The 14,132-nt window shown below is 43.0% G+C and overlaps 1 protein-coding gene across 3 annotated transcripts in view; it reads left to right on the forward strand.

The window, feature by feature from the left end:
• The first annotated feature begins 8,826 nt into the window (after positions 1-8,826).
• Positions 8,827-14,132, forward strand: part of NRDE2 (NRDE-2, necessary for RNA interference, domain containing) — a 58,855-nt gene continuing 53,549 nt past the window's right edge. For all 3 annotated transcript variants that reach the window (XR_007128590.1, XM_047736395.1, XM_047736396.1), the window contains exon 1: positions 8,827-8,964. Coding sequence is in view for 2 of the 3 variants with exons in the window: in XM_047736395.1 (XP_047592351.1) it covers positions 8,901-8,964 (64 nt within the window). In the remaining variant the exon portion in view is untranslated. The remainder of the gene's footprint in view (positions 8,965-14,132) is intronic.

Below are 14,132 nucleotides of genomic sequence, written 5' to 3' on the forward strand. Positions count from 1 at the left end.
GTCCTTGCAGGCATCTTAGGTGAGATTTATGTCACTTGGAGATGACATTTCACCACTCGTGGAGAGCACAGCACTTAGCATGCATTTGGAAGGTGTTAATGCCTTTTTTTTTTTTTTAAGATTTTATTTATTTATTTGACAGAGATCACAAGTAGGCAGAGAGGCAGGCAGAGAGAGAGAAGAAAGCAGGCTCCCTGCTGAGCAGAGAGCCCGATGTGGAGCTGAAGGCAGAGGCTTTAACCCACTGAGCCACCCAGGTGTCCCCCCCCCTTTTTTTTAAAAGATTTTATTTATTTGACAGAGAGAGAGATCATAAGTAGAGAAAGCGAGAGAGAGAGGAGGAGGCAGGCTCCCCGCCCAGCAGAGAGCCCGATGTGGGACTTAATCCCAGAATCCTGAGATCAGGACCTGAGCTGAAGGCAGAGGCTTACCCCACTGAGCCACCCAGGCAGCCCCCCCTTCTTTTTTTAAATAAAAAATGAGGAGCTACTTTTTTTTCTCCATCTTTTTATGTATGTATGTATTTTAAAGATTTTATTTATTCGTCCGAGAGAGAGAGCACAAGCAGGAGGAGCAGCAGACAGAGGGAGAAGCAGGCTCGGGGCTGAGTGAGGAGCATGAGGCCGGACTCGGTCCCAGGACCCTGGGATCATTATCATGACCTGAGCCGAAAGCAGATGCTTAACTGACTGAGCCACCCAGGTGTCCCCTCCATCTTTTTAAAAATAGATTTAATTTGTTTATTAGAGAGAGCATGCATACATAAGTTGGGGCAGGGACAGAGGGAGAGGGAGAAGCAGACTCCCCACTGAGTGCAGAGCCCAACACAGGACTCTATCCCAGGCCCCCGGGATCATGACCTGAGCCAAAGTCAGACGCTTAACCGACGGAGCCACCCAGGTGCCCCGTTCTCCAATTGTTTGGTATCTTTTTCATTTATTTTAGTTGATTAATTTTTTTTTTTTGCATTGGTGCATCATTTCAGCACCAACCCCCAATTCTTGGATTAATTAATCCAAAATTCTTATGAGTTGTTTGTAACACAAACATCTGTTTGTAAATTGTTTGTAAAATTCTCATTTAAATTAGACCATCTTGGGGCACCTGGCTGGTTCAGTCGGTGCAGCATGTTGACTCTTGGTCTCAGGATCTTGAGTTCAAGCCCCACGTTGGGCATGGAGCCTAGTTAAAAATAATAATAATAATAAAAATAAATAGGGCCACCGTGGTGGCTCAGTTGGTTAAGTGTCTGCTTTCGGCTCAGGTCATGATCCCAGGGCCCTGGGATGGAGACCTGCATCAGGCTCCTTGCTCTAGTGGGGAACCTGCTTCTCCCTCTTCCTCTGCTGCTCCCTTTGCTTGGGCTCTCTTTTTCTCAAATAAATAAATTTTTTAAAAACTTAAAAACCTGGAAAAATAAATACAACAAACAAACCAACCTCGATCCTTCTACCTAATTCAAGAGAGTGGTTAACTCTGGGGAGAGGGCAGATGGGCAGTGAGTTTGGATTTGGGGAGAGAGCCATGGGGACCTCAATTTTATCTACAGCATTGTATTTCTTTTCTTTGAATAAGGGTTTTTCAGTTTGGGGACTAATGACATTTGGGGCCAGATACATCTTTGTTGTGGGGGGCTGCCCTGATCTTTGTAGGATGTTTAACAACACCCTTGGCTTTTATCCATGAGATGCCCATCGCCCTCCCTAGTTGTGACAACCGAAAACACCTCCAGACATTGCCAGATGTCCCCTGGGGAGAAGAGTTGCCCCTCCTCCCCACCTCGAGAGCCACTGATTTATAAAAAAAAAAAAAAAAAAAAAAAAAGCCTAAATAGAGCAACTTAAGAAATGGGAAGAAAATGTGACTACGTGCTAAGTTAGAGGTGGGGGTTAGCACGTGATCATTTGCTATATTATTCTGTATCTTTAAACTCTTCTGGGAGACTCAAAAGGAAAATTTTATCTTCTTCTTTTTTTTTTGTAAGATCCAAATCTTTTAGCTTGCTGATGATTGAAAGTGATGTTTCCCATCAATGGCTATTTTGTCTCACCATACCCGAGCCCCCGGGGATGCTGCTCTTTGATCTGCAACTTCACAGGTTTGTCCTACAGAGATCTTAGGTAATTCATCCTCAGTATTGATTGCTGTGTGCTGGCTTAGTTAATTGCTCCTTCCCTTTTTTTTTTTTTTTTTAAGATTTTATTTATTTGACACAGAGAGAGAATACAACAGGGGAGAGGGAGAGGGAGAAGGAAGCAGAAAGCCGGACGCCACGGGGCTCGATTCCATGACCTGAACCAAAGGCAGAGGCTTAACCCACTGAGCCACCCAGGCACCCCTTAATTGCTCCTTTCTGATTTCCAGTGATCCCTAACACCCTCTTTCATACTCTTCCCCCATCTAATCCATTCTTCACTCTGCTACAGAGTGGGTTTTCCTTTCCCCCTAAGACACAAATATTTGACATTCCCTTGCTTAAAATCTTTCAAAATAAGGTTCAAATTCCTTAGCACGGTGCAATCCTGAGATGGGATTCCTATGCAAATCACCCGCAGCTAGCACAGACGCAGGGGGTAAGGCTCTGTCCCTAATAAGACTGCTCTCACCTTCCATGAGTCACAAGTTTAGGGCTGCCTAGGTGAACCAGCACTCCTGAAAAAATGGCTCAAAATTCAGCGTCCCTCAGGGTCCCTCAGCCACCTAAGGCATGATAATTTGCTACAACAGAACTCTCAGGAAAGTGCTGTAGTTATGATTATCATTTTATTATAAGGGATAGAAATCAGGACTAGCCAAATGAAGAAATGCATAGGTGAGTTCTGGGAGCATCCTGCCTGTAGAGCTTCTGGGCACTTTCTTCATAGTGTCACCTTCCCAGCTTATCGATGTGTTCATCAAGCAGGAAATCCATTGGAGAATTGGTATCTGGAGTTTTACTGGGGTTTCATTATGTAGTCATGATTGGTTGCATTATTGGCCATGTGAATGAACTCAGCCTCTAACCCTATCCTCTCCCTGGAGGTCCTCTGGCTCAAAACCCCAATCCTCCAATCACATGGTTGGTCTCACGAGTGATCAACAGCCTGAGTCATCTTGTTAGCATAGACCCAGGTGTGGTCAGGGGCTCGTTGTGAAGAACAAAGAGTCACTTGGTAAATTCCAAAGATGTGGTGTTTGCCTCTGAGGAAGGACCAGGGACAAGGACGAAATTTTTTACTGTACCACTGTACCTCACATGGCACCCTTTGTGAGGAACTGGTCACAGCTTCTCTCCCTTCACAGCAACCATATAGCCCCAGTTGAGGGTTCTCAGATACACCTGACTGTTTTCTCATTTGGACTCCTGCCCTTGTTATTTTCCCTGCCTACCTTGGTTTTGTCCTTGGTCTATTCGGTGAACTCCACCATTTGTCAAGACCCAGGTGAGCAGCTTTACTTCTGTGGAGCCAGACAGAGTTAACCCCCACCTCCCCAGTGTCGCTAGTGTCCCTTGTTCATTTATAGATTATCTTCGCACTTACTCTTCAGGCGGGAATTATTTGCTGGTGAGTCTATATGTACTGTTGGCAAGTAGTATTGTGACTTTGTGGAATAAGTGTTTTGTGGAGCTTTCTCTTTATTATTTGAAGTTATATTTGTCTTTCTAGAAAGTGTCCTCATGTTCGCCGCCATTTTGCCACCCCACTCCTCATGCCCCAGCAGTGGGCGTCATCATGAACACCCCTCTTGAGGAGCTCCTGGGTGGTTCAGTTGGTTCAGCCTCTGGCCCTTGATTTCAGCTCAGGTCATGGTCTCAGGGTCGTGAGATTGAGCCCTGTGCTGAGCCCTGCTTCACAGAGTCTGCTTGACATTCTCCCTCTCTCTCTGCCCCTCCTCCACTCATGGGTGCTCTCTTTCTCTCTCTGTCTAAAATAAATACACCTTAAAACAAACAAAAACACCAAACCAACCCATTCCCTCTTGGCCACTGGTGGATAATCTACCATTTGCAGTCTTGTGACTCACAATCCCATCTGGCCATTCATGTTTTGGAAAACTCATGGATAAAGTCAGGAGTACCTGGGGGGCTTAGTGGGTTAAAGCCTCTGCCTTCAGCTCAGGTCATGATCCAGGGTCCTGGAATCAATCCCTGTATCGGGTTCTCTGCTCAGCGGGGAGCCTGCTTCCCTTCCTTTCTCTCTGCCTGCCTCTCAGCCTACTTGTGATCTCTGTCTGTCAAACAAATAAATAAAATATTTTTAAAAACCCCTCATGGATAAAGTCAATGAGATAACACATTGGAGGTTTGCTAAATATCTAGAAATAGGAACGGTTAAGTATATTGTGATTCCATTCATTGGATAAAAATATTATACATCTAATATATGTTTATGGCATTTGTATAAAACAGAGAGATGCTTACATTAGGAGGAAAAGTAATCACAACTATGATGAAAAAATATACCCATGAACGAAGATACCAGAAAAGCAGAAGAGAAAGAAAGAAAAGGCCTGTGTAGAAATACTCTGAAATAGTATTTGTCCTTGGGCATTGGAAATATGGGTGATTATTCTGCATTTTCTTCCTATGTCCCTGAACTTAAAACTTTTTCTGTATCAAGCATGTATTGAATGCTTAAAATGGGAAAGATACTTCTATCTGCATTCCTACACAGATGGGCAAAAGGTGAAACCAATTTAATTTAGATACTTTCACTGGAACTGGAAATTTATAAGGGGAAAAAAAATCCACACTTTTGTTCCTTTGGGCTGTGACAAGAGGCGGTGAAAAGAGAGGTATAGATGGGAAGTGAAGGGAGAGGAGATACACAGGCCACTCCTGCCTCACACTTAAAAGATATGCGACCACAGGCCAGAGAGACAAAAGTCAACAAGATAAAGGAGTTTTTAAATGGAGACTGAGGCCAAACAAGTTCTTAAAATGTCACTTTTCTAGTCAAAGAAAGGCAGCCTAAATAGTGGAGATTTAACTCTGCTTATTTAAAAATTATTTTATTATTTTTATTTTTTTTTTAAAGATTTTATTTATTTATTTGACAGAGAGATCACAAGCAGGCAGAGAGGCAGACAGAGAGAGAGGAGGAAGCAGGCTCCCTGCTGAGCAGAGAGCCCGATGTGGGGCTCGATCCCAGGACTCTGAGATCATGACCCGAGCTGAAGGCAGCGGCTTAACCCACTGAGCCACCCAGGCGCCCCTAAAAATTATTTTAAAAAAGAAAGTTTATTGTTGACTTCTTTCATTATCAATGGAATTATAAAGCATATGTCATTTTCTGGAAGAATTCTTATGACAACAAAAGCTGAAAATCCTTTCAGGACATTTGGGGAGATGTACTAGTTTGAGAGTTCGCTATCTGGGGTGCCTTGGTGACGCAATCCGTTAAGCATCTGACTCTTGATTTCGGCTCAAGTCATGATCTTGGGGTCTTAAGATCGAGCCCTGCATCCTCCCTCTCCCTCCGCCCTTCCCCCCTGCTCAAGTGCGCTCTCTCTCTCTTGCTCGCTCTTTCTCAAAACCATTTTTTTTGATTGTAAGAAATCCCTGCCATAGACCCTGGAAATACCCAAAGTCGGTAACAACAATAATAATAACAACAGTTAAAGTGAGCTCTTTCCATGCACTCTGGAGTGGGTTTTCCTATGGAGAAAAGACTAGTTGAAAGTTTACTTTCACTTTTATGATAGAGTTTGCAAGGATCCAGCAAACTATGGCCATGGGTCAAATTGACCCAGTCCTGATTTGTATATATCCCATGGGTTAAGAATAGTTTTTACCTTTATAAAGGTTGGAAGAAACAGAGAATACTTTGTGACCTGTGAAAACTGTATGAAATTCAAGTTTCAGTGTAGTTGCCACAGAGATGAGTATGTCCTGCTAAGTCTAAAATATTTACTATGTGACTCTTTTTAGAAAAAGTTTGTGGACCAACAGTTTAAAAGGTTAGTGTTTAATTTATTCAAACAACAAATTCAAAACCTTGGCGCGTTCTTAAGCTTTTAAAAAACCAGGTGGTAGTTAACACTTCTTGGAAATCTCCACCAACACAATCAAGATACAGAATATTTCTATCACTCCCAAGAGATGCTGCATCCCTCCCTTTGCTCCCACAGCCCTAGGCAACCACTGATCTGCTTTTGTTACTAGATATTAATTTGGATTTCCTAGAATTTTATGTAAATAGAACCATATACTAAGTACTCTTGTGTCTGCCTCTTTTTACCCAGCCTACAGATTTTGAGATTCATTCATATTGTTGTGAGTATTAGTAGTTTGTTCCCTTTTATTGTTATGCCTTTTAAAAAAGTAAACTTTTGGGGGCGCCTGGGTGACTCAGTCATTAAGCATCTGCCTTCGGCTCAGGTCATGATCCCTGGGTCCTGGGATGGAGCCCCACATCTGGCTTCCTGTTTGGTGGGAAGCCTAGTTCTCCCTTTCCCACTCCCCCTGCTTGTGTTGACTCTCTTGGTATCTCTCTGTCAAATAAATAAATAAAATCTTTAAAAAATAATAAAAATTAAGGTTTTTAATTTTTAGTTTAAAAATTCTGTATTATAGAACATTTCTATATTTCAGCAAAAAAGGCCAAAATAGTACATGTACACATTATTTCTTTTACAGGTACTTCAATTACCTGTCAAGTATTAATTTTTATAAAGCTGAACAATTCTAACACATATAGTAAACTTTAAATTCTCTTAGATGTTCTGAAACTCAGCCTAAATTACATGAGATTTCAACTTAAAATCAGAGGTTTATATCAGTTACTCAATTATCTGCTTTATTTTATTTTATTTTTTAAATTTATTAATTTGATAGTGAGAGAGAGAGAGAGAGAGAACAAGATGGTGGAGGGCCGAAGGGAGAGGGAGAAGCAGACTAAGCACTGAGCAGGGAGCCCGATGTGGGGCTCTGATCCCAGGACCCTGGGATCATGACCTGAGCCGAAGGCAGATGCTTAACCAACTGAGCCACCCAGGTGCCCCATTTTTATTTTTTAAAAGTTATTTATTTATTTATTTTAGTAATCTCCACACCCATTGTGGGGCTCAAACTCAGGACTCTGAGATCAAGAGTAGCAAGTTCTTCCTACTGAGTCAACCAGGCACCCCTTGAGCACACTTTAAATTTTTCTTAAAAGGAGGGTCTCTTAAGCCAAATTCTCTCACACATTTGTAGCACAGAAAATATCTAACATGCCCAGATTTCCTTTTTTTTTTTTTAAAGATTTTTATTCATTTATTTGACAGAGAGAGATCACAAGCAGGCAGAGAGGCAGGCATAGAGAGAGGAAGGGAAACAGGCTCCCCGCTGAGCAGAGAGCCCTATGCGGGGCTCGATCCCAGGACCCCGGGACCATGACCCGAGCCGAAGGCAGAGGCCTAAACCACTGAGCCACCCAGGCGCCCCCCCAGATTTCCTTTTGATTGCAGAACCAATTCTGTGATTTTTTAAAAAGATTTTATTTATTTTACAGAGATCACAAGTAGGCAGAGAGCCAGGCAGAGAGGGGGAAGCAGGCTCCCCGCTGAGCAGAAAGCAGGACCCCGAGATCACATCCCCAGCCAAAGGTGGAGGCCTAATCCACTGAGCCACCCAGGCACCCCTCTGTGATGGTTTTGATTCTCCCACGTGTTCCATATTATTTTTCTGGAGTAGAAAAATATGAAGCATTGAAGACTGTCATCATTCCAGCTATGCAAAGTGATTGGCTAAGGAGGCAGATGTTGCCCCAACTAACTGGGGTAACTTAGAGCCAGAGATTTTGGTAGAACCTGAGTTTCCTTAAGTTGCAGACAGGCAAAGTTTTACTACCCCACCATTATACCCCTCCTTTTTAAAAATACTATGCCCAGGGTCGCCTGGGTGGCTCAGTTGGTTAAGCAGCTGCCTTCAGCTCAGGTCATGATCCCAGCGTCCTGGGATCGAGTCCCACATCGGGCTCCTTGCTCATCAGGGAGCCTGCTTCTCCCTCTGCCTGCCATTCTGTCTGCCTGTGCTTGCTCTCTCTCCCTCTCTCTCTCTGGCAAAACAAACAAACAAACAAAAAAAAACTATGCCCAGTATTCTTCAAAGCATGAAGGGTGCTCATTTTGGATTCACACGAGGTCTGTAGCTTTCTCAAGTCCAGCCCGTTCCTTGATTAGATTTGTAACTATTTATACTATATCTATATGTATATATATGTACATATATATATATACATACACATATATATGCATATATTTGAGACTTTATTAGATAGAGAGAGCACAAGCAGGGGGAGCAGGAGCGGGAGAGGGAGAAGCAGGCTCCCCGCTGAGCAGGGAGCCCGAGTTGGGCACCATCCCAGGGTCCTGGGGTCATGTCCTGAGCTGAAGGCAAAGGCTTAACCCACTGAAGCACCCAGGCGCCGGGTGGTAACGTGAATTCGGTCATCTCACATGGGTTTGAGATGGATCTGCAGTCACAACTCATATAATAGCTAACTTATCAAGTGCTTCTCGTGGTCCAGGCACAATAACAACTAAGTACCTTAACTTACAATGCTCACTTAATCTTATGAACATTTTGCAGAAGAGGAAACAAGCTTACAGAGTCTGATTACTTTAACCCCAATAGTGATAGTGTGAGTTCAGGGGTCGAATTAGGATCCAGTTTCTGCTACTTTCAGCTTCGAACGATTCTACTTCGGGATCTCTGCATTTTCCCGGGTTCTCACAGATTTCTTCAGGTGTCAATTTCAGGGAAGTGGCTCCGCCCCGCCCCGCCCCTCCTCGCCCCGCCCCGTCCCGGGTCAAGGACGAGTTAAAAAAAAAAAACCACACTTCCCAGAATGCACCGCGAGCGCGAAGGCCTCACTATCGGCGTCCGCTCTCCGGCGCCATTTCTGTAGAGGGGAACGGCAGTGCGGCCTGTAACCATGGCGCTGTTCCCAGCCTTTGCTGGCATTGGTGAGGCTCCCAATAGCGGCAGCGCCAGGAAAGGTAAGCATACAGAAGGGATGAAGAAGGCACTTGGCGGGCATTCAGCGGAGTTTCTCAGTCCTAGGCCTGGGCCCTTTCCTTGGATTTGTTTATCCACCTCTATCCCAGAGTTCTCCGCGGCGCTGCGAGGACTTCTGGGAAGGGAAGCCTCCTGGCCCCGTCCTGGCTTCGGCTTTGGGTTGCACAGCAACAGACGGAGAAAGAGAGACGGAGGAGAGGCCCTGGGGCTGGGGCTTCGATGTTGTCATGCTCTTGGACCCCATTCTTGCTTTGAGCCTCAGTTACTTCACCTGTGAAACGGAGATAATAGTACTCCACATCTCAAGGAGATTTCTGATGCAAATGCTGGGTGTTCTTATTACATCTTTCTTCCTTTCCCGTTTTACTTATTTCTGAACTTCTTAGTGGGTTCATAGCTTTTTGCCGACCTAGAGCTAGGGATTAGGATCCAAAGCCTAATCGAACGCAGTTTTTCTCCAGAGGGGCACAGAATCTGGGAATCAGAACTGTTTATTGAGGGTCCCCAGGTGATGGCATTCTATATTCTATTTAGCATTAAACATTCCCAGGCCATCTGCATTATTAAAGATTGCGATAGGGGATTGTCATTTGAAGTAATTAATCCTTGGGTGCCTGGGTAGCTCAGTGGGTTGAGCCTCTGCCTTCAGCTCAGGTCATGATCTCAGGGTCCTGGGATCAAGCCCCGCATTGGGCTCTCTGCTCAGCAGGGAGCCTGCTTCCCCCTCTTTCTCTGCCTGCCTCTCTGCCTACTTGTGATCTCTCTGTCTCTCTCTCTGTCAAATAAATAAATAAAATCTTAAAAAAAATAAAGTAATTAATCCCAGATCATGCACTTACGTGGCAGAGTCCAATTGTGTCTCATACCTCTTTTATATCCTCTCATGGTTCCTTCACTTCCTTTTTGGTAATGCTGTTCATAATTTTGAGTAATTTCTTATATAATTAGTATAAGTTTTGGCTGTCTTTTACTAGACTGTCACCTCCATGTGGTCAGGGATAGTGTCTAACATTGTAACATACTTTGATCTGAGCATAAGTCTAGAATATAGTAGGTGTTCAACAAATGGTTGCTGAATATACAGACCTGTAATAGGTGATGTGGGAAACAAAGGCAGGAGAAACATTAAATTTTCTTACTACCTACAGCCCATTGACAAGTTCTTAAAATAAGTAGAGTGCTCTTCCTCTAGGAACTCCGCTGCCTCAATGTTTATACTTTGCTAAGGTCAAAAGGCCCTGGAACCCTTGCTTCCAAAATTCGTTAGTGACTCAGGCTATCCCTAACCCTCTCCCAGCTTGAAAGTATATAGTGGGCCACTCATTGTGACCCCAGTGCAGCTCTTTCTGCCCAAGGGTCCTGTCCTCTTGCTTTAATAAAACAAGCTCTTTGCACCAAGGAGTTTCATGAATTCTTTCTTGGCCCTCACCTTTGAACCCTAACTTCTTCCCTACATCAATGTTTATTTTTAAAAAGTAACAGAAAAGGTCAGATGTTACAGATGTCACAGGTGAACTACAGGAATACTGACTTCTGAGAGGAGGTTCAAAGAAGGTTTATTTAGGAGATTACTTTGGCGATGGGTCTTCATGAAGGTAGGATTTGGACTGATGGAGATAGTGGAAGGACATTCCAGTTCCTTCAAAGAGATGCAGGAAGAAAACTCTGTGACCTATGCAGAAAATTACTAATAGCCCAGTTTGTTTGAAAATACAGAGGCATAAAGGGGAATCCTTTTGGGAAATGTGGTTGGGTCTGGTAGTGAGGGAGGGTAGTGACTTGAGTAACAGGTCAGGGGTTTATCCTTTATTTGGGGAGGGTGAAATGGGAAGTTTACAGGGGAGTGTCACCCTTGTCATTTATCTTAACCAGTATTTATCGGACACGTTCGGGTAGCCAATGGCAGTGTAATGTTTGTAGGAGAGCTTTTTATGCAGCACTGTATTTTTTTTTAAAAATTTGAATATTATCACTTGATGAAATTAACTGTAATTCTTTAATATCATCTGGTTTCCAATCAGTGTTCGTATTTCCCAAGTTGTCTCAAAAATGGCCTCTTAATGCTACTTCAAGTCAGGATCCCCAAAGGATACAACACTGTATTTTGTGGATATATCTCTTAGGTGTTTTTAAAATACGAAACGGTTTCTCCTTCCCCTCCATTTTCCCTTGTGATATATTTGTTGAGGAAAATGGGTCATTTGTCCTTTAGACATTTCCCACCAGATCCTCCTGGTGATATTTAGCATGCTTCTCTATCCCAGTATTTCCTGTGAGCTGGCAATTAGATCTAGAGAGTTAATTAGATTCAGATATAATTTTCTAAATTGAAAATACCTGGTCGGGGTATTCGCTGTTGACTCCGGTCGGGAGGATGGGCTGTCGAGTTTTCTTTCAGAAATGTTAAGCTTGATCAGTGATTTCTTGGTCCATCCTGACTTAGGCTTTATGGGGCTGCCCATCAGTCTTTCACCTAGTGATCTTTGCAGCCTTTTATAATTATTGCTTAGAGGCATTATTTCATTGGGGTCACAAAATGGTTATTTTCTAATTTTAAATTTTCCTCCTATATTAACATCAATTATTCTATAAACTTCCTGTCAACACTACTGCGATACCTTGAAATAGAATTCAGGCAGGAAAGACAGGATGAATGGTTGATTCATTTCCTTTGTCAGGGTTCAGAAAATGAGTTGGGGGTCCCTGCAGCTTTTAGAGGTCTCAGATCCTCTTCATTATGAACTCTTGAATTTTTAACACTTGTATTTTAATCCATTGCACATACTGTTTTTCTTATGCTCGAATTATCCCATCGGTGGCTACTGGGAGCCTAATTAAGTTTGGTGTGTGTCTTTTTGACATGACCCAGATGTCTTAATTGCTTCCTTGCTTTCTGGCCTAAAAGATGCCCAGAGCTCATCATTTACATGTTTTGTTAGGGCCTGGAATTGGCTGTCTCTCTAAAAAACATGGTTTCTTTTAGTGGAAAATGATATGGGAAGGTTAAAACCACAGGTTGGTGTCTGGAGTACCAATTGCGCTGGGTTGTCATTACTTCTAGACATTTTGGTCAAAACCAGGAAGAGGGAAGTATATCATGAATTCACCTTGGTATTTCCAGGCCTAATTTAAGATTGTGAGATTATTTCTTTATTTCTTTTTATAATTTAATTTGTGATTTATACATACATTTGTAATTTAATGTTTATTTTTCTTTCCTCTGATGCTGAAAATCTTAGTTCCTGGGCACCTGGCTGGCTTGGTAGGTGGAGTGTGTAACTCTTGATCTTGGGGTTGTGAGTTTGAGTCCCATGTTGGGTGTGGAGATAAAAAATAACATCTGTTAAAAAAAAGTCGGGGTGCCTGGGTGGCTCAGTTGGTTAAGCAACTGCCTTTAGCTCAGGTCATGATCCTGGAGTCCTGGGATCAAGTCCCATATCGGGCTCCCAGCTCCATGGGGAGCCTACTTCTCTCTCTGACCTTCTCCCTCTCATGCTCTCTCTCATTCTCTCTCTCAAATAAATAAAAATAAAATCTTAAAAAAAAAAGTCGTAGTTCCTAATGCCACCAGTACAACTGTGTATATGTTCAAAATAACAGTAGTAATATGATTAATATAAATAGTTTAATATTTCATTGTGGTTCTTTTTGTCCTTAGGATGTATCCTGCAGCAGATGTGTGGTCAAATGGCCGTGTTTTAAAATCACTTGAAATAATTCTCTGCGTGGTTTTGTCTCCAGTTTGACATATAGTTAGGTATAGTTGTTTTTAATTTTTAGGGATTGCTTTTTTTCCTTGTTTTTGAATTGACCCTGTTTTATAGTGTTCTGAAACATTTGCATGGTCCTGAGGTTGAAAATGTAAACCAGGTATATTCCGAGAAAAAAAAGGCTTTAATTTCTGTTCCTCCAGCCTGCTGCTTTCTTTTTTCTGTGGGTTAGAATTTTAGTCAGTCAATGATATCCTTCCATTTTTTTCTCAATACAAGTAACTACATTTCTTTCTCTACCTTAAATGCAGACTGTTCTACATTTTATTTTTTTCTCTTTTTTTTTTTTAAGATTTACTTCTTGGGGCGTCTGGGTGACTCAGTTGTTAAGTGTCTGCCTTCGGCTCAGGTCGTGATCCCAGGGTCCTGGGATCGAGCCCCACATCCAGCTCCCTGCTCAGCAGGAAGCCTCCTTCTCCCTCTTCACTCCCCCTGCTTGTCTTCCCTCTCTTGCTGTGTCTCTGTGTCAAATAAATAAAATCCTTAAAAAAATAAATATTTACTTCTTTATTTTAGAATGAGAGAGCGCTCCAGCAAGCAGAGGGAGGGGCAGAGGGAGAGAATCCTGATGCAGCCTCCCTGCTAAGCACAGGGCCTGATGCGGGGCTTAATCTCAGGACCCTGAGACCATGACCTGACCTGAAATCAAGAGTCAGACACTTAACCAGCTGAGCCACCCAGGCACCCCACTGTTATGCATTTTTTAATTTTTAATTTTTTAAAAAGATCTATTTATTTTATTTTGTTTTATTTATTTTTTTTTAAAGATTTTATTTATTTATTTGTCAGAGAGAGAGAGAGAGAGCAAGAGTGAGCACAGGCAGATAGAGTGGCAGGCAGAGGCAGAGGGAGAAGCAGGCTCCCCGCGGAGCAAGGAGCCCGATGTGGGACTCGATCCCAGGACTCTGGGATCATGACCTGAACCAAAAGCAGCCGCTTAACCAACTGAGCCACCCAGGCGTCCCAAAAAGATCTATTTATTTTAGAGAGACAGCACAAGATTGGAGGGGGCAGAGGGAGAGGGAGAATCCTTTTTTTTTTTTTTTTTTAAAGGATTTTATTAGAGAGATAATGAGCAGGGGAGGGGCAGAGGACAAGCAGACTTCCCACTACGTGATGAGCTGGATGTTGGGCTCAGTCCTAAGACCCTGAGGTCTTGACCTGAGCTGAAGTCAGATGCTTAACCCACTGAGCCACCCAGGCGCCCCGTAGAGAGAGACTCTTAAGCAGACACCCTGCTGAGTGCAGAGCCAGACAGGGCTTGATCTCATAACCCAGAGGTCACAACCTGAGCTGAAATTAAAATGCCCTGCCTCTTTTGCATTTTAGCTGAAATCCCAGAGATAACTCTACAGTCTGTACCCTCTACAGTATGAGAT

This window comes from Lutra lutra, chromosome 7 (assembly GCF_902655055.1).
Source record: "Lutra lutra chromosome 7, mLutLut1.2, whole genome shotgun sequence".
In the NCBI taxonomy this organism is placed as follows: Eukaryota; Metazoa; Chordata; class Mammalia; order Carnivora; family Mustelidae; genus Lutra; species Lutra lutra.